This window comes from Xylocopa sonorina, chromosome 9 (assembly GCF_050948175.1).
Source record: "Xylocopa sonorina isolate GNS202 chromosome 9, iyXylSono1_principal, whole genome shotgun sequence".
NCBI lineage: Eukaryota > Metazoa > Arthropoda > Insecta > Hymenoptera > Apidae > Xylocopa > Xylocopa sonorina.
The window spans coordinates 7,385,048-7,406,308 of NC_135201.1; the positions used below are offsets into that span (position 1 = coordinate 7,385,048).

A 21,261-nucleotide genomic window follows, 5' to 3' on the forward strand; every position below is an offset into this window, starting at 1 on the left:
CTGGTCGGAGGGATGGAAGAACGCGGTTGGAAGTTAATAGAGGTAGTCGGGGCAATTTTACTGCGATCGCGTTAAATTTACGGCGGCGGAGATCTCGCGAGGCTTCCGTGATGCCAGATTTTACTGTTACTACACGCTCGTAATTTCATAACACACGCTGAGCCGTAGGAGAACCGCGGGCTTCTTTGTCGATCGTACAATACGTATAATTTTATCGTTACCTCGATCGCCTCGCGACGAATTCGACTGTACCTAGTTTACTACACCGTGAAATCGAAATGTTACGAGTTTAAGTAGAGAGCGCGTGCACGAAGGATCCGAGGTACGTTAAAGTATTACCTTTAAAAGGAGGTTTCGAGGGAGCAGGAAAAATGTTGACGAAACTTGACGTCGACGCGAAGGCTGGTTCTAACGAAGTCTTTATGCCTTCCGTATCGCGACAGGGACGTTAATTAATACGTTAACGAAGAGGGTTGCAACCCCTTTGTGCCTTGCGAGAGCCACGTAAGCATTCGCGGCTCCTGCCAGTCCATTCTCTGTAAATGGTAGCGCGATCGACGGGGCAGTATCATACGAGCGCACGAGAGAATAAAAAAATTCGAGACCTCGCCTGAACGGCGAGTTTGCAACTCGCGCCGTTAAAGTTAGCGACGCTAAAAGGAGCAGCGTGCTCTAACGCGAGAAAAGAGAGAGAGAGAGAGAGCGCCGTCGAAGTGGCGCATCGCAGCTTATTAAGTCAGAGTCGCCGGGTGTTTTCGAGAGGGTCGCACGAGCGCGCACGCACGCGACGAGCGTCGCTGGGGGTGGCTGGGAACGGGTTGAACTCCTTGAAAGAAAGTAGGGTCGGGGGCGACTTTCATTTTCCGCAACAGCGGGCTCGCCCTCTCGATCCACGCCCCGACAAATAACCGTGGCTGAAGGTAATTTTGCGCCAAGATTGTTTGCGCGCCGCTAAAAGCGGCGTTGAAAGACAAAGAACGGCACGCGGCCGTGAAACGAGACGACGGAATTAGTCGTCCGACGGAGTTCCGCGAGCCGTGAGGCTTATCCGAAACGGCCTTCGGATCCTTTTTACGACGATTTTACGCCGGCGAGAACGACTAATCGACGTCTAAGCAATTGGCCCCTGCTCTGGCAACGAGCAGGGTAAATTCGACGCAACAATACATCTCGAGAGAGAGAGAGAGAGAGAGAGTCGACTTCAAAGAGTGGCCATTTTTTGTTCGAGTCCTCCGACACTTTAACGCCGCATTATCGTTTAAGTAACCAGACGTTAAGAACGAGAAAGTATACGGATGGTCAAATATGTTAACGTTCAAATACGTCCGCGTACGTCCAACGTATTTAAACCTTTAAAGCGCTCGAGCATTGAAGTATTGACACTTTCAAAGATTGAAATGCTCGAATATTCAGAGGATCAAATATTCAGGTACTTAGAGATTCATATGGTTAAACATTCACGCGCTCGAATATTCAAACGCTTGAACCTCGAATACCCGCGCATTCATATTTAAGTAATCATGCATTCCGGGCCATTCCACGGATAAGAACCTTCGACTGGTTAAGGGGTAATTTTCCAACGATATCGTCGAAAGGAGGTGCCTCCCCCTCGCAGGATGTCGCGTCTCTGGTTTGGCCAGGCACAGGAGTGGCTGCTGTGACGAAACTTGGGAAATATCGCGAACGTCAGACGTTGTTTGTCTGGAGGACATGCGGCCTCGTTAGGCGGGCAAACACGCGACAAAAGTGCCCAGCCAAGACGTGGAACGGAGCGACTTAATAATACAGGATATTATAATTGCGTGGTGCGGGGGTGGCTCACATTTCAGCTAATAGGACATGTCCCGGAGCGAAGGGAGTTCCTCTGAGAGCTGCTTTTCTTCGAATACAGACGAGAATCCCAGCAATGCGTGTCGTTCGTCCATTGAATCGAATGTAAAATCATTTAATTATTTATTAAATCCATTTCTGATAGTGAACATACCTAACGGCACAACTAAATCCTGCCCTCAATCACAAAACACAAAGATCAGCGATAAAACTGTGCCAAAATTGTGATCCAACGTGGACACCATCCCCAGATTTTGATTTCCAACGACATAAATAAATGATTCCACCTGTAGTGCTTCTATTTCTTGGCTTCAAAGAATCCATCCCCTACTCGAGAAATACGATTCCGCGGTTAATTAACGTGGCAACCCAGAAGTGTCTGCGAAGGTTGTTTTGCATGTGGCCACGGTAAGATTCGTGTACGCGTATTTCAGGCCCCGCCTGAATCTTTCATGAAGGTGTCCAGCTCCTTTTAATGCGCGCCACGGCGCGCTGATCCGCGCGTGGCCCTATACATAATGTGCATGCATGAACCCAAAGAGAGAGAGAGAGAGAGAGAGGGTGAGAAATACTGTAAGTGGAGACCCTCATCGAATGTCGTATCCTCAAACATGAGATGCGAGCGCATCCTGCCCGGAATGGTCGGCGGAGACCGTGGAGGATTAGATCGAGCCTCAGGGTTAACCCTTTCAGGGTCCAACCTACATACAGGGATGAAACGTGAAACGTGCTCTGGCGCGTGACTTTTGTTCTGTAAATTATTCGAAAAAAAAACAGAAGAAAGAAATAACGTCCTTGCGATATTATCGCGAATCGTTAGGTTTGTAATTGTAGAATTTTCAGGGAAAATCGCGCAGTTTCGAGGAACGATGCTGGTGTTAAATCGGAGCGATTTTGTGACGTAAATAGCTGGATGCTTTTGTGTACGGAATAACGAACGTGTACAAGCGTATACGAATCAAAAGCGTCGATAATATTCCAGTTCTGATAGAAAATGCAACGCGATGTTTCAAGCACAATAGGTCGCTCGGATAATGGAAGATCGTACAATAACAACTAACGTTCTGCATCAATAAGAACTCCTTGATTGGCAATACGGTGCATCTGCCAGAAAAATTAACATGCCGTGCCAATTTCGCGCACAAAGCCGCGTAACGATATTAAACAAAGGTTTCCATTTTATTTTTTCTCTTTTTTTTTTTTACCAAAGCCGACATAAAACCAGAGGTTTCAAAGCCTAATGTAATACAGAACGCACCAACGGGAGAGGGTTTTACATGGTATACGTTCTACTGCAATAACTAACGAACTTCTGAACCATATATCTGCCAAAAAAAAAAGGCTCGCTCTCGCGGATCCAATTAGAAATATGGAAAAAACAGAGATTGGAGTAACTCGAAATACAACAGATTTCTCCTAAATATAATGGAGTGCGTTTGACGTCAGAGTAATTCAATTATTCATTCAATTTAAATGCAAAGTAGCTTTTACCGACAGATTTTTCCGAAAATCACTGTTGGACGCTCGAAAAAGTAGAGAAATATATTTAGATGCGACAGCAATTTTAAACAACATCCAAAATCGCTCTGAAAATCGAGATATCGCTCCTCCTCCTCGAGCATCATCCGCGTCTCCCTCGTAAACTCCCTTATTGCGCGAGACTCGGTCTTTAGACAGCAACCTGAGCAAGAAACGAAGCCCTCGCGCCATCCTATCCGAACATCGCCTCTCGTCGTCCTGCGTTTATCCGCGTGATGATCTTCTTGGAGAGCATCGACGGGGCGTCCGACGCGCTAATGACTATTGTTATGTACCGTGGGGAGCGATGATCATCCCTGCGGAGGGACATGACCCCGATGGCTCGAGCCAAAGCTGACCTAAATTATCTGGCCCTTGCACAGACGTTCGACGTACGTCCGTTAAGCTTCTCCGGTTTCCTGCTGGTCCGTTTCACTTGCCAGCCGGAGGAGATCGGCTTTCGCCGATCGATGGGCAAACTGAATGCGTGGACTGGTCGCTTTTAATGGACGTCAGATCTTGGGTACGCGTGATCGACCTTAGGAGTTGCCTGTGTCTGTGTGAACGTGTACCGATCTCTGCTCAGCCAACTACGAAATCCACATCTGCCACCCTTACGTCTCTTGGTACATACCCTGAAGACCATCCTTACCCGATCCTTACACACCTCATCGGAAGCATCAAGAAATTTGATTAACTGGGAGAAATTCTTGGGTCGATTAAACCACGCAAGGATGAAAGAAGATGACCTATTGGATATTTCACGCGGCGGATGATAGATGCGGGTTTCCAAAGATGGTCGAAATTGATTATACGATGGAGTTCGTCCTCCTCGAGGAGATTCCTTCGTCACGAATTCTATTCATCCTAAACAAACCGTGTCAAGCGTAATTATCCATCGAAGTACTAATTATCATAGTCAATCGCCTTCAGCAAAATTCCACGTTTGAAAGTGCCAGTCGACACCCTGGAGAAGCTGTTTTCTCGCGACAGTTTCGAACCCCTGTTCGTAGAATGAAATATTACCACCGCTGACATTCCATACAGGATAGTTCTCCACAAGATTCTAAATTGATCAATTTATTGATGAAGGGAATCGATCTAGGGATAGAATATCACGAAATGGCAATTCTTGAAAGGAATTCGTGTGAAATAGATAAAGCAAATTTGGAACGTCGGAAAGCAAGGATCGAAGAGGATCTGGAGAGGCTCGACGGTGTCGAGTTGGCAAACATTGTCCAGCGAGCGGGGCCCGACATCAAACGGTTAATTAGCGATTCGAGGAGATTAATCGCAGCCCTCGAGGACTCGACACGGCACTACTGGAAATCGAGGATGGCGAGGCGAGGCGAGGCAGCGGAAAATGGAGCAAGGATCAGGGCTCGTTTTGGTGGCGAGGGTGGGCCGGGCAAAGGGACACGGTCGAAAACTCGAGTGCATCCGGCGTTCTGTAATCGGGTGGAGGAAAGGCCTGGCCGCTTTGTCGCGCGGCCTCGTTATCGCTGGCACAGAGGCACGTCGAATATCGACTGGAATATCGACGGAATGTGTCAATCGCGTTCTGATGAACCGTGGCGACACACGTCCACCCGTGCCTCCCAGCCGTTTTTCGCCGCGGAAATTCGATTGCCGCTGAACGCATTCGAGGAAAGCCCGTTTCGAACTCGTTTCTAATATTTCGCGATTTTTTCCTTGCTTTTTTTCCCAGTGAAAGTTTGGAGCGGTGTAAATTTCATTTTTCCACTTTAGAGACGAATTTTAGATCCTCGTCGAGGGTAGTCTCGAGGTCTGATTGTTATTCAGATTTTGTTCGATAAAATTATATGAATTTATATGTATCAGAGGGTTGTTTGATTTTGAGGGTCGATCGTTACGACACGAAAATTTCTGTATCGATTATACCAACCGTGGACATTATGGCGGCGAGTTTAGCAAAGACACGCGGTAATTGGCGCACGTCAAACGCATACGCGACACAAAGCGCATTTCTGCGGAACGTTTGCGTTTGAAAAAAATTGAAACGCGGCCCCGGCTGAGTTCGACAGAAAATTGATCTATCGGAGGATATTCCGAGAAAGGGGAACCGGCGCAGGGCGCCAGGAAAAATCGTGATACGGTCTGAAACAGGGTAATTGATCGAGAACAAAAAAAAAAAATATATACATATAAAACAACTTTCGAAAGCAAAATTTTTGAAGTCGATCATTTTTTCTTATTCGAAGTGCAATCAAGAAATAAATTGGTGAGGTGCGTGTGCCATGGTTTTAATTCATTTTTCAATCACCGCCTATACTTTCATTATTTTTTTCCCAATATTTTCTTTTTTGTTTATCTCAGACCCTCGAATAGAATTTGAAACGAACAGTGCTTCATAAAATTAATCGAAAAACGTATATTCTCGATCGACTCTGGTTCCGTCAAGCTCGATACAAAAAGGAGTCGAACGTCAGAAGGAGAGACGTTGCAACAGGGGTGGATAAAACGGTCGAAGAGAATAGTTTATTTCTAGTTGCTTTCCAGCTGGTTACCCGAGTAAATCGGTATCCGCGTAATACCTGGCTTTCCACGGGAACGTCCGGATATCCGATTATATCCGGCCATGCTGCTTTCTCAAGGGGCATTTGAAATTTAAATACGATTCACCGTCTTCTACGTCGCGTTCGATCCACCCCCTGGACCTATCCCTCCGCGGTTCCTGCCTTCTCGAGCGTCGCCGAGCTGACTCTCTTCACCCACCAATGGAGTCACCGAAAAATTGTATATCTTCTGCGCGTACACGTCTACGTATGCATGAATAACGTCTGTGCACCCCTTTTCATTCCACTCCTCCTTGTTTATTTAACAGCGAAACGATGCGAAATTGCGTACTGGGTGTTTTGCGAGCGAGTACAACGTTAACAATGTGTAATGTGCCCTCTTTGTGCTTACTTATTCAACGTTAGGACAAAGTAAAACGTCACAGTATCCGCAGCTTCCCTGTATTAGTTTATTCAGCGATGTGACAAAGCGAAACGGGGGACTCTCGGAAAGAAATAATTTATTGTCGATTTTAGGACAAATTTTTTACCAAATCCTTGTTTTTTGTATATGAACCCTTTAATTTTCTATAATAACGTTAATTTTTTCCTATAATTGATCTTTATATGGACGATCCAAGTATCGTCGTTGCCAGAATCGTACGCAAAATTTGACTCGTCTGAATTGTACGCACGCAACGACTGAAATGTATTCGTAGATCGGAAATTTAGGGGTTGAAATGGGAATACAATTATTCAGGGCAACGGCAGACCGAATTCCGCGTTCAGGAACAGGCAAAAGCTCCCGGGAAGCGTATTCAAACAAAATAAATAAAAATATTACTACTTACGTGAATCGAGGCAGACCGGAGGGACATTTTCGGGTGCAGGTTGGTACCGTCGACTTTTACGGGGTCGCTCGACGCCGATGGAGGGTGAGGGGGCCGATTTTCCCGTGACTTTCGTGGGAACGATCGAGAAACACAGACGTTTCTCCACGTCGACTAGAAATCGAACTACAACTCGAGCCAATCGAGAACTCCAAAAAGGAAGAGAATTGGTACCACCCCAATTCTGAATACCAAAGGATTGTGGAATAAAAAAATTCAACTACGCCACTCGATCCGCAAAATCCTGCTCGCTACGATCAGAATAATTATTTCGAGTAATACGCTGTCGTTCGAAAAATATCCTGCGTTCGAAAACCTTGCACAACTAATTGTTAACAACCCTAATTCACGCACACAACTCCTCAACCTCTCCGACGTGTCTGCGCACGACAATTTTATAATTATTCTTCTTTGTATCGTAGTTAGGCTAGTCTGTGGCTTGCACGACTAGAATGTAAAAAAAAATAGTGAGCAGCAGCGATCAAAGATCTATCAGAGGAAATAGTAACGAGTAACGCTTGCCTTTCTCGCTGTTCTCGATGACGAGTGTCGAGCACACATTCCCTAGAAAACAAAAGCGTTCCTGAAACCAGTCCCTCCCTCGCGGACAGAGTAATGATTCTCTAATCTAAGCGGCGAGTGAGTCTACGCTATGCATATATAGCAGAGCTCTAGGAGGGAGGATTGTGACCGTGATCGACGGAGGCAGAGTTACGCGTGGGAGAATAGAGCCAGATAGACGAAGAGACAACGTGAAAGACAGAGAGATAGATAGAGAGTAAGACAAACGAGATAGAGAAAGTGGGACGGACAGAAGAGAAGAGACAGAGAGAGAGAGAGAGATAGAGAGAGAGAGAGAGAAAGAGAGACAGAAAAAAATAAATAAAAAGTAAGGACAAACAACTGTAATGTAGGGGAGGCTCGTACCTTTTGCCCGCTGTGCAGAGTATCTCTGTAAAGTAAAACAGAAAAGAGAAGAGTTAGAAAAAACGTACACATAAATACGACAGATATGAGAGGTTAAGAAGCGACCAAGAAAATGGCGGACGAAAAAAAAAAAGGTGAGAAACAGAGAATGGTGTGGTGGGGAGCGAAAGCGTTTGACAGAGGGGCGGTCTACGAGGGGGTCTACGAACGCAATTGCGGTTCGGATAAAGACGCGAGATTGAAACAGAAAGACAGAGAGACACGAGTAAAGCGGGTTACAGAGGGGCCAGAGAGAGAGAGAAGAGAAAAGATAGAGAGAGAGAAAGAGAGAGAAGAGAGAAAGAAAGAGTGTCGTGTTTGGGGGTTGTTCTGTGTGGTGATTCTGCGGGGTGACATGCCGATCCGCTGCGCCAGGGGCCTGTCTCTTACTCGAGGGGTGACTAAAAAAAGTAATCGAGTCCGTGGACACCTAGAAAAACTTAATATTGATTCGTGGGAATAAAAAACTATTAGACACTTTTTTCAGACATCCCCTCCTCTCGTATACAAGAACAGACAGTGTTCGACTGAAAGAATGTCAGATGTTAGACGTTCGTTTACGTCCGATCACAAGATTTCATCGAGAGGTGGTAAATTTATTACACGTGTAACAGATGTCCGGAAATTTTATTAATAATAATTTACACAAGTGGAGGACGTTCTCGGATGTCGGCTGTCGGACATCCAGCAAACGAAAAGACTGTTTTTACAAAATGTTAAAGTGCCCTCGGTATATGTCTTCGGTACAGGATCACAAAGGGGCCCAAAAAGGGGAAAAAGCCGTCGAATATCGCAAATAAAGGAACAACTCTTCTTAGTCTACCTGCAACAGTATAACATACCATTACTTTTTCTTAAACAGGGCGCGTTCAAACATTATCGAAAGCCGTTCTAGAGAAGCAGAGAACTATTCGGAAGAAATATTGTTAGTAACAGATTAATGAAGAAAGGTCCCCAGTAATTATTAAACAATTAATACTACAGTTAAAAATAGGAAAGAATATATTAGTTCTAAGCTAACATCCTGCATCCAAGCGTCTAAACGAGACCACCACTCGTATCCTCGATGTTTATGTAACAATGTTCTTCTGCACTCAAACTCTCCACTCGATCTGTCCAGAAATCGAATCAAACTGAGCATGTATACCACAATTAACACGAGCTCGTACTTAACTCACGATCCTGGTAAAAGTCGTATCACAATTAACACTCGTCACAGAAAGTTCACTCGATAACGGCGTTCTCGAACGCTGGTCGCGTTCAAAAGTCACGGGATGCGAAAAATCAGAACCGCGACGAGAAAAGGATGGAATTGGACTCGTCGAACGATTCGAAACGGGCGGCGTCAGGTTTTTCGAGCGTGCCACCCGTCCGCTTAATTTCCTAGCCGAGATTACGTATCGCTGAGAAGGAATTCTAATTAGTCAGCACGGGGGTGGAGCGCTATCAACCCTTTGCGAACGGCTGCCTGTTGGCTTACGATAACACAGCCTGAAGCCACCCCTACGCGGGGCGACCACAAGGCGCTTAAGGGAGCCTCGACTTAGGCCGACGATGCTCGAATACGCGCGCAGCACTGCCTACCGTGCAAAAATCTCCAACGATCGTCGCTGGATACTCGAATTCAAGCTCCCCTCGCTTCGCGTCCACGGGTTTCCCAATCAGTTTCGCGTCTTTCCCTGTAAACGTTCTTTGGAAACATCAGAAAATCGATTGGGAACGGTAAGACGATCGTGGCACCATTTTTCTAGAAACAAAATCGCCTCGAATTAATTTTAGGGCGCACGGAGATCAACTTTGAACGGGCCACGAAGTTCGTCGCGATATTAAAATCTGCGGTTGGATATTTTTCTATATTTCCCTTTATCTTCTTCTTTTATTTTTCGTTAAGCGTATTTGTGCGCAACCTCCACGGCCAGGATTAAACGGGGAAGGCGGGCTTTTATTGAGAAAAGTTTGCCCCCGATATCGTTTCCCGAGTCGCGGGCATCCCTCGTCCCAAGCGCGTGGAACAAGTTCGTAAACTATGTAAAGCTGCGAATTAATTTTTGAATTCCGCCGATTGCACAGCCGCGGACGTCCGATATCGTTCATTTGTAATCACATTCATGCGACTCGCTCGTCTCTGTATTAATAAAATCGGGTAGGAGCGCGATGGGGACCGCTGTGGTTCTGTTCCGTTTAATTGGACCACCGGAAGCGGCATTCGCTGGGCTCGCTAATAATTCACACACTTCTTAGCGCGTTGTTATAATCGTTTACAGACGCGTGCACGCACGCGCGTGTTAATTGTATTCTGAAATGGTTTTAATTTTCGCGGATACCACGTTGCAATGATTCATTGTTTAACGACCGTTAAATGACGATAATTAAAATCTAATAAATTTTTACTGGCACTATTGAAACAAGTAAATCGTGTAATAAAAACGACGCGTAAGTAGAATTTTTGACTGGCAAAAATATTTTCAAAACCACTCTGTGGGTAATATTCAGATTGTCTGCAAAAGTTCTGCAGTTGGCTCGTTCTAAACACAAATCTACATAGTTTATTAATCAGAGAGCAATCCAAACCACTGAAATTGTAAAGAAAGGGTTAAATTCTACCATGCACTACGTTCAATACATTTCTGACTGATAACACTGGATCCAGTAATAGCATCTGATATAATACTACCTCTGATAATACTAGGTTGCATAATACTGGGATGGCAATGCTACTTAGCGCGATATAGTAATGCCATCGTATAACAATGCTATCTAATAATAGCAACTAGCGCTATAGAGTATTATACATATAACACTGTCTAATGGAAAATCTAATGGTAATCTAATACCGTCTCTATTTTAGATTTTCGATATTTCACTTCTGAAATAAATGTGTCTCTCGAAACTAATTTCGAATCCACCCTCAAATAATCGTATCGTACGATCCCAATGGTATTTGAAGTTTTCAAGAAATTCACTCGAAATCTTCCTCGATTCGATCTTGGTAAACCATCGTAAACTTTAGACTGGGCTAGCGTAAACGTGAAACGGGAAATGCGCGAGTCTTCGCGTCAAGAACCCAAAAGAGGGACAAACGTAATGGCTGAGCAGCGAGGATTGGTACTTGGAACAGGTCTGAGGGTAGTTACCGTGTGCGTTGGACGCGCACACGGACACGCATCAGCGTGATCAGGCGTGTCCGTGATCAGCCAAGTTGGCGCAGGATGATGCAGCAGCTACAGGTAAATGTAATTAGGGATCGATCGGATGGTAAGCACGGCCCTGTCTAATTGCCCGAGCTGATAGCTCTCTTCCGACAGCCGGATGCGTGGACGCTGCTTAGCGAACGGTTTACCTATGGCTGCGATTTCTGACTGCGCTGCTTGCCTCTGTTTCTACCCCCCATGTCACAAACGGAACCGTATCGAACGTCCTAGTATTTTTGATCCTGCATTCGCGAACGTCGAAATTAAATCTATGCGATTCGAAATCTATAGTGCAGAGAATTTCTTCGCTCGAAATATTTTGCGAACCACTTCGCACCAAAGGATACATCACGAGAAGAATACACGCGTAGTGTAGATTACAATTAAGGAATTAATAGCAGCAATCTATGAGAAATCGATAAAATTGAAGGACCAGATATATTCTAGGCACGATTGTGACAAAAATACGGTCATCGATAACCAGGCGCGAATAGACGAAAGGAAATTAGGAGAGAAAAGAGGGATAGAGTTAAAATACCCGATGTAGATTGAATCCGCAGTCGCAATCTGCAACTAAACGTTCGATTGGACGTTTATGAGCCACCTGTGCGCTGACAACGAGGCCAGCACGCATCAATAAGCGAATAATCGAACGTATTCGAGGTACCTATCGATGACGATTCGATACGTTGCCTTCCCAACGAAGCGGCGCACTCAAAATTCCCTGCAACCGCAAATAATCGTGCGATCGCTGTTGTCATTACCGTCTATACACTGCCTTGCCTCCATTTATCGCGTGTTTGCCTCGAAACGCTGCCACCGTGGGAGCAGAGCAATCATCGATGAAGAAATATGCGAGTGGGAGAATCTCGATAGCTTTTTCCATGATTTTCGTCCCAATTTCGATTGATAACGAAGGATTTTCACTGCAACACCTACGATCTCGAATTGGAATTTTTTTTGGTCGCCCTAGAAACATGGAACTGCGACTAGTTTTTCGCGATATTAAATAGAATTTTAATTAACGAGACCAGTTCTGCGTCTCTTTTTGCTCAAGTACAGTAACGATATGAAATTTTATATTTTGCGCATCATCAACCAAGGATTATAATTGATATTTAATTATTATACGGGCAGGAACCCCCGTGGCAATCGTCGAAGAATAACCTGTACAACTGATTTCATAAAACCCGTATTCCCATCGAGTTTCTTTAATGTTCAACAAACTGAAACGCGTATTTTAATCTCTTATGACTTCAACGTCGAACAAACGGAGGTAACGCGCGCAAAACCCGCACAAAAGCGCGTCCAATTCCGAAATGAAAAGCTGCTTGCCTCGAAAAGCAATCCCGGGCTCGTTGGAACCAGAAACAGACGATACAATTATTAACCGAGTTTCGTTGGCACGCGCGCGCACAGAAAAAACCAAGTGGGAGAAAAAAGCGCACAAAATGGGGGGGGGGGGGGGCGCTTTGAGGAGCGTTTAAACGCTCGCGGAGAGTCCGCGGGAATATCACGAAGGATATCAAAAGCAGCCGGAAAATAAAAAGCTGGGCCAATAACGAGAAGAATCCCCAAGAGGAACGTCCGTCAAACAAACGTGTAGCCGGAGGAATTTCCTTCTCCCCAAACCACCCCTTCCGCCTTTTTTTCTCTTCGCCAACGCTTGTTCCTCCCTCTTTTTTTCGTTCCCTCCCCTCCGTCTCGTTTTATTATTTTCGAACGACGACGAACACGACCGTAAGCCAAGAACGAAACTTGTTTTGCACTTCGATTTCGTTTAATTGAATCGGCACGCTCGCGACGATTGCTGGTCCCGCGTTCCGATACGCGTTGATTGAAACGGACTCGTTCCCTTTTTTTTCTCTATCTCTCCTCCTTTATCGTTCCGCGCAGCTTTCCTTTTTCCCAGTCGTTCTCTTTTTTACGTATTTATTTACGACGCTACGACAAGGTGTCGAGAAGTGTTCGACGATACCAGAACGAAACGTGTATCCGTGTTTCAAAGGTGGAGAACTGTGTTTTCAATTTTTTTTTTTTTTATCGATACTCGGTTAACTGCTTAGTAAATGTATTAACGAAAAGTATTTCTGCAGCAGCTGATTTCGAAGTGGGAGGAGAAACAGTCAAAGACGCTTTATCGAGACGTATTCGCGAAAGAAAATAAGGAAGCAGAGGGTGCTTGTTTCCAGTGGTGGACCCACAGAGAGAGAGCAGGGCTTCAATTATCGTCGCCCACGACGAAGAGCGCTTTTTTCCCATTAAACCAGCGTCGGTAGCGATCCGCCAGACGAGAAACGAGTGCGTCGCCCACCTTGCAACCGTGTGGACGCCTCATTTGCTCCGTCGCGACGGCGAATATGCCCTGTGCGGCTCTTTAACGATCGCTAACAACCTCGAGACATTCCGATATCGTTCAACGTTCACGGAATTTTGAAGTTTGATTTCCAGCAAGTTTCTCAATTCTCTTTTCTGTGGTAGTTCTTCGTTAGGGTGGCTCCACTTTGAACAGCCGTTCTTTCTTTACTTTCCTACCTTGTGGATTTTGTAATTCCTTTCCTTTTGCTTTCGAGCGAACAATTTTGAAAACTTCTACGTTTTCGAAGTAATAATTTTGAGATTGGGAAATTTAATTAATGTAGAAACAAAGGAAAAACTATGGAAACACTTCCACTGAGAAACTCTGCGTTCTTAGCCAGAAAACTCTTCCAAATTTCCTTATTGCTACAGTTACAAGTACAGAGGAGGTACTTTATAAAATATTCTACCATTCTCCAATATCAGAAATAATGGAATACCAAAGGAAAGACAGAGAGAGTAAAAGGTAGCCCAACGCAGCTTTGTCAGTCCAGATCCGAACGAGTTCAAAGAAGAGTACAGGATATCGACTTGCAAAGTGGCGCGGGTGCGGACAGAAAATGGAGAAAGACGCGTGTCCTGGGGAAAGGAGAGACAATGCGGTTGCGAGTCGGTATGGATGTGTCAAACGCAGCCAGGTCGAAGTAACTACTTCGAATTTCCGATCTTGCGTCTCGAGTCTTGCCACAGCTGCCCGATGAAACGTCGACGAAACGCAAAATAGATCCTGTACACCCTGTGTCACGAAGGGAAACCGACAAACGAATACCTGTTAATTAAAGTTCGAAGGCACTTAGCGTAACAAAATGTTTCGATGGAACAAACAAGAGCACGCGAAACCATGAAAGTTATCGAAACGGGATATCAAAACCCTGTTATATAATTATTTGAACGGCCATCCAATATTGGCTGGTTGACTAAACTTTTTTTTCACGCACCGCGTCGTGGCAACGTGTTCGTGTCGAATAACGTTTTGTATTTCTCCCCGTCGCTTTTTCTCTCCCCTGGCTTTCATGGAACGTCAATTTCGCGGACGCAACGAAAATAAAAAAAATAAAAAAAAAACGTAATAAAAACAAAACGAAACAAAACTCGTGGACAACGAAATCACGATTATATGTCGAACATCTTTACCGCAGGCCATTACTGCATGAAATAATAAACGGAGCCGCGGTGGTTGAAATTTTCGGTCAGGCAACGGTGCCTGCGTTTGGCTATCCGTGTGTGTTTGTTTCATGTTTGTTTTTTTTTTTTCACAGAATTGGCGAAAAAAGAATATATTGCGAAAAACAACGGGAACGAAATGATATTCGAGCGTGATTTTTTATTCGTGCGAGATTTTTTAAATACCCTCCAAGAGGAAACGCCGTTTAATTTGTTTCGTTCCACCATTCTCGTTCATTTTAATGGCGTTTCGTTTTATTATTCGTATCACGTTCTGTTACGATATTCGAGATTGGTGGCTGGCAAAATTTTGTTAATGAAGATCCCAAACGAGCGACGCGTATTCTAAAGCACCAAGAAAATAACGTTTCGAACGTAAAAGCATCTATGCATTGGTTCGAGGACCAACTCACCCTCGAGTTTGACCAGGATCGGCCGTTTACGCCTGAATATCATCTCTTGTCGAGATCCACGGACGAATGTCGGACGTATCGAGGAATAGGTTTCACATAACGCTTTAAGAAGCCCGATTCGAGCGTCTGAAAGGGAGGAATCAGCGCGTGTCGTTTTCCTTTCGTCGACAAAGGGATTTATCGTCACAGATACTCGCCGTTCACCGAGCCCTGTCGCTGAAATTCAGTAGACGTGTGTACAGGGGATGCCAGCCGCGATTCTTCTTCTTTTCTATCGCCGTTTTTGCCTCCTCCCTGCCGGGCCGACAGAAATAAGCCGACAGATCGGCTGGAAAGGCTTTCCCACTGCGATGGGATTCGTACGGCGATGGAGGATCTCACTCACGACCGAATGTATAAAATTCTTTTTTCCTATTGGAATATTTCATAAATATTTTCACGTTTCGTTTATTCTTTTTTTTATATAATTATCATTCTAAATTATTTCTGTGGTTACACGATGATGGGAAATTTCTGGTTTCGAGTCGAAATTGTGCACCAATCGAGAGTTCCGTTCGAAGCTTAAAACAAAGGTCCATTCGGAAAAGAGGGACAAAGGGGACAATTTGGACTTTGTGCAATGGAAGCATTCCGCGCGGTATCGTTTCTATGTTTTAGAGCGACGAAAGGGAGTGTAACGATCGCCGTTGGACTATTTTTTTTTTCTGTCAAAACAGAGCAATAAACTGACAGGAAAAATTGTCAGAGCACTGAATCGATTCCAATCTCTCCAAAGAATTAGATTCCCGTGTGTCATATATTTCCGCAATGGACGTGTGCTCGAAATGGAGTCAAGTACCAAAAGAGAAATGTGAAATACCCGAAAAATGGAAGAATCCCCCAAAAAGGTGCGAAATACGTCGGAAGTCGAGACGAAACGTGAATGCCAGGTGGATCCATAGGGAAAACCAGAGCGTAGAGAGAGCTGCGGGGTCTATCGGCGTCATTAGCGTCCAAATCCGATGACAGCGTGGCGTGCCGCAACGATATCGGTGGGGCACGCCGTTTGATCTTCGCACGCAAATGTTTACGCGGCCATTAGGACTCGGATTGTCTCCTAGCGGTGCAGTTTCCGGTCCCTCTGTGATGCTGGGCTGAATCCGAAGCGCGCGAACGGGGTATCGGTCGCGCGGGACAAAACCGCGTCGCGGTTACTACGCAAAGCCCGCGCATTCGATCAGTGAAAATCGTTCGCAATGACGAATCACTGATCGTGACTGCATAGCTATACAAGATCCCCTACGTCCATTGGAAATTAGGTCGATTAATGACCGCGAAAATTTCATACGTTCTGCGAAGATCAGAGTTTAGCCTCTGATGTTAAAAACTCAAGGTGTCCATAGTGTTATGCGTCCACCCCTGTTGTAACATAGCACGCCAAGTAACACAGTACTGCTTACATGATCAAGGTATCCCAAGAATGGAGTACCATTTCGAGTAGCTTGTCACAGCGAAGGTATTAACGTTAAACTCGCAATACCATGCTATATTTTAGGTACCGCGTTATAACAGGACTACCCCGTTATAGCAAGAGTGCCTGGTTATAGCAGAAGTACCTCATTATAGCAGAAGTACCGTGCTATACTTGGAGTACTTTGTCGTACTGAAGAAACTAGTGTTATACTTGGAATACCGCGTTATAGCAGGAATACTGTTCTCTGTACCTGGGATATCTTGTCAAAGATACTCTAAGATACTATCTACTCACACCACAGGTGTTGTAAGAGGGTTTTCTCAATGAACAACGAAACGTTAATAAGTTTCCAGAAGATCCAAAAGGAGTTAGTAGTCAGTCTTTACAAAGAACCGGCCAATTACCAACGAGAACAATGAAAATATATTTTCAGCTGCAAAGTTCCCCTCAAAAAAAAAGGGACACAATTGAATTAATTCGAGAATAAATTCCCACGGTCGTTCTTTTGTCGTTAACTTGACGAACAAAAATGAAGCGAAACGAACAATAGCTAGTCCGCGGCTGCTGTTCGCCACCCATCCCTGATCCCTTCATAGCCGGGTCCTAATTAACCCCGCGCATAATGGAGCGTGAGGGGTGCGTACAGGTTGAGGTGTGCGCTCGGACCCGACTGGCTTTGATATTTAATCGCGTTTAACGCAAGCGACGGTCGGCCAGGTCGCTTTTAATTCTGTTTGCCCCGCGAAAGAGGGAATTTCCTGGCAGCGCCCTCACAGGAATCGCGCAAAGGATCGCAGGATTACGGATCCTACTCGAATTACCGTTTCTCCCTTCTCTGGTTCTTTCCTCTCGTGAAGATGTCGCACTTTCCCAGTACCCCTTTAGTTTCTCACGTTCATAATTCTTTATTGATCTCGAGCCACTTGAATATGCTCATATTTTAAACAAATACGATCGATCGTTTGTAACGAAAATTTCACTCGTACTCGAATAGCGAGATTTCAAAACTTCTCAGAGGGGAAAGATTACGAATTACGAAACACCTTTGGAGGAACGCGAGGAAGAGTCTCGATTAAGCGGACCGACCGGACAAACCGCAACCCTTAACGAGCGCTAGGGGCTCGTTGTTTCTCCAAACGAGCGTACCAACGGGAGAACGTAAGATTCCTTTGTAATTCGGTTTATCCTCGCTCGAGGCCCTCCCTTTGTCCCGACATTTTTAATTCCCCGCCGTGGAACTGTATTCCGTTCAACGTTGAAATTCGCAGCAAACAAAGAAATACACGCTTAACCGACAGCGGATGGTACAGAGAAGGGAATGCAAATTACGGAGGAGATATTCGTGGGCTAAAGAGCCCGGCGATTCGATAATAATTGCGTTCGGTGCTGTTGCTCTTTTCCACAGAGGATGGACGAGCAAGAAAGCGCTTTCGAGACTTGTAAAAATTATAAAGATCAGATATTTTGCGAAATTTGTATTCCTTTCGATTGTACTTTTATTTAGTAGCTGTCTACAAAAGGCGGAACACGGTTTTTACGCCCAGTGAAATTTCATATTTCGTTCGCGGTATTCCGTGGAAACGTGCATTTTTAATTATCTCGCGTCCAGCTCTTTCGCCTGCTCGATTGTGTAACAGTAACGAGAGAGTCTTCGTTCGAGGCGATGAATTATTTTTTCGCGAAAAAATCTTTTCTTTGCTCCGCGGTACAACATGAATCAACATTGCGTTGCAAAGGGAACTAAGTAATGGCGGTGGGATATTAAAGGATAACTAATTAAAAACAGCGGATCAGAGAAGTAGCAAATCTCTATTTTACACATCGAAATTCTTACTTTGCGCGCCCGTAAAATGTGGAAATAAAATTTTACGAATCTAGGCTATTCGAATTGGAAAGAAAAGAGGACTTAACGGCTTAACTTAACTTAACGGCTGCGCGAAGGATAACCTCGTACTTCTCGTCGCAAGCGGCTTCAGATTTAAATTCAACCGCCAGTTCTCAAAAGAGTAACGAAATACGTGGAACTGAAATAATGCGGACAAATTTGTAGAACTTAATACCACGGACGTTCCCGCAGACAAATCAAAAACCAAAGCTCGCCCTGGCTTTTGTAATAAAATCCAACAGAAAAGCTACGGACGAAAAAACAAAAAAAAAATAGGAGGAAAAAAAGGAGGGGAATGGCAGGGACATAAGTTTCCATTCGATGAAACAAAAGTTCACGAGGCGTCCAGCGACGTTTCGAGAATTAAGCAGCTTAGCGTAGAAAAAAAACGGGGTGGTTTATGGGTGACGCGCAACAGGGAGGTCCAGAACCGGATTGCCGCGGCGCAGAACGAGAATTTCGTTCGTCGCCGATTTATCGAGGCTTACAGGAGGCCCGTTTCCCCAGCGAACGAATGGTCCAACAACTTCCAATCGCGGCAACGATTATTACTCGTTATTCCTTCCTTAATCCAAATTCCGTTCGTGCCGCAGTTCGGATTTGTCGCGGTATTTGCAAGAGTCTGTGGTATATGAACGTGGCTTAAACCCACGCGGAATTTCAAACGCTCTTTCGCCAATCCTTCGCCAATTTTTCCACCGTTCTGCATCTCGAGAATTTTTATTTCCCGATATTATTTACGATTCTTGACGAACTTTGTAAAAAGACCCAGTAAAACTGTTCTACGAATCGTCTAGAAAATTTTGCACAGGTTCGATCGAGATTGGATCGTTGCAATTGTATTAATTAGCGATCGAAGTCTGAAGTGAGACCAGGTGCGATGAGAAGAGGAATGAAAAACGCGAAACGCAGAGAAGGAACGGTGAGAAACGGGGCAATGGAGAGGCGAAGGAAGTCGTGGAAAGTTTTAACGGCGCTGGGCGCGAGCAACAGTGTCCGCCATGAAATATGCAAAGGCGCAGGAGCGTATTGGTAGGGCGGCACGTAATCGTCGCGGCTCGCGGCATTGTTCCGGCCACAATGCGGACGTATACAAAATGCGATCCTGATAAAAGTCGTCGCGGAAACGTCGTGCCATGGCTCATGAATTTTTCGCCACGATTTACGTGACAAAGCGACCGAAAGAGGTGCCAGGGCTACGGGAAAGAAAGAAAGGGAGAGCCGTGTAACGTTTCCGCGGGCAACCAAGTTATCACCAAAACGCGACTGTTTATGCGGCCGAATGCTTTCGTAGAAAATAGTCGAGGCAACGAGACGTCGATTGAAATCCGTCTCGTCGTTGGAACATGGTAAACGTGCATTTTATATTTCACAGTACGCGAATATTTTCACAATTAATTTACATATCTCGAGCTCGAACCGTTAAAGACTTCCTACTTCTTTTTTTTCGCTTCGTGGACTATGATTTCTCGCATCTAACTTCCAGTTGCGTCGAAAGAACCGACGCGAATAAAACGAAAAATAATAGGTGAACGATTCGACCGCCACGCGAGGTCTTTCCGAGTTTCACCGATCAACAGATTTTTATGCGTGAAATCATCGAGGCATTCTACTTTACCCGGAATATATTACGGGAACAAGCCGGATGCTAAATACGGTATACATTAAAATGCATTATCGGCAGAGTAATACGATAAAACGCGCGTACGGCCAGGCAGAAAAAAAAAGGAAAAAATCGAAGCTCGAATAATCAGAGCTGAAGGTAACTGACGCGTATGATCGTGCTCATTGAAACATACCGCGAACCAAAATGGAATCGCAAAAAAAAGCGGAGGAGAAAAAAGGCATCGGATGTTTCAATGGAAATGTTAGCAAAATTCGCCTACGAACTTTGACATCATTTTTCATAACCTCGATGATGGACATCCTTGTTACTGAGATAATTTCTGTTCTGCGAATAACTGGAAAATTTGCCAAAAATACTTTCAGCATAAAAATGGATGGAAAAAATATTCTTCTGGTAAAGGAAAGGACAACGGATCTTGGTTGAAGTAGAGAAGGGTGATCGAGGGAGAACTCGATAATTTCCACGCAGCGGTAGCGTGATCACGAACGAAACGAACCGGAATAGCGCGATATCGAGGGTTGATACCTCTTCGCAGCCCTGTGCGTGTTCCTCATTGCCCTGCAACTGTCCATTCCCAGCCGTTAATCCCAGCAACGTTTCCGGCCGTGGGGTAAGGCTGCTGTTAGAGTGGACGTAACACGATATTCATACGAAATTCCGCCCCTGCTGCCTGCAAGTCCTTCGAAATTCATGGAACGATCGAGAGGGATGATTTTACCAGCCAAAAATAAGGATTGAAATTGGAGAAACCGAAAAATCCATCAACAATGCGTTTCAAGCGAATTGTACGTTAAATACATCGGTGAAAAAGATTTTCGGGGGATACTAAAGCTGCGTCGAATTTTCACAAAAGTGGATTATACTGTTCTTTCTGCTTCGGCCGCATCAAAAGCGCTAAATGCAGAATCGAACGCAATTAATCGACGGAATCGAGAGCAATCAGCGTCGAACGTTCGCTCGTTTGAAGTAGACACACTTCTAGCTTTAAAATGACCCGCCCACTAGAATTATAATATTGTATCGCGGTTTAGGGGTGGGCTTCGAAACGCTAGCGAGCCGTTTACGTCGAAATCTGCTCGTTCCGATGAATAATATAATAAAAATCCCTCCAATTCTAGTAATAATTAGAATTCGAAGAGAACTGTAACCCGATTTAATACTAAACGCGGTCGAATTTCCTATTTACATCCAAACAATTTAGTTCTAAAATAATTTCGCAACTTGCAGGGCTGTTCTCACCCCATAAAAGCCTCCTGTCGATTATTTTTTCGAAAAATACAGGAGTACATAAAAATTTCGCGAAAATGCTCGATGCATAGTTGAAACTGGTCCCTTGTTAATTCACCTCGACTGTAAACAATTGCTCCCACAAAATCTATTCCAGTTCATTTCGGTTCGGACCGGTTAATTCCGCGCGAACAAAAGTCATTTGTATCCGCGGGACCAGCTC

General features: G+C 44.8%; 1 protein-coding gene across 11 annotated transcripts in view; it reads right to left on the reverse strand.

Moving 5' to 3' along the window:
* Heph (polypyrimidine tract-binding protein 1 heph) overlaps positions 1–21,261 on the reverse strand; it is a 294,035-nt gene that overhangs the window by 261,925 nt on the left and 10,849 nt on the right. For 2 of the 11 annotated variants that reach the window (XM_076901326.1, XM_076901322.1), the window contains exon 2: positions 7,682–7,706. The exons of the other annotated variants lie outside the window; for them this stretch is intronic. In XM_076901326.1, the coding sequence (XP_076757441.1) occupies positions 7,682–7,706 (25 nt within the window). The remainder of the gene's footprint in view (positions 1–7,681; positions 7,707–21,261) is intronic. 11 annotated transcript variants of the gene reach the window in all.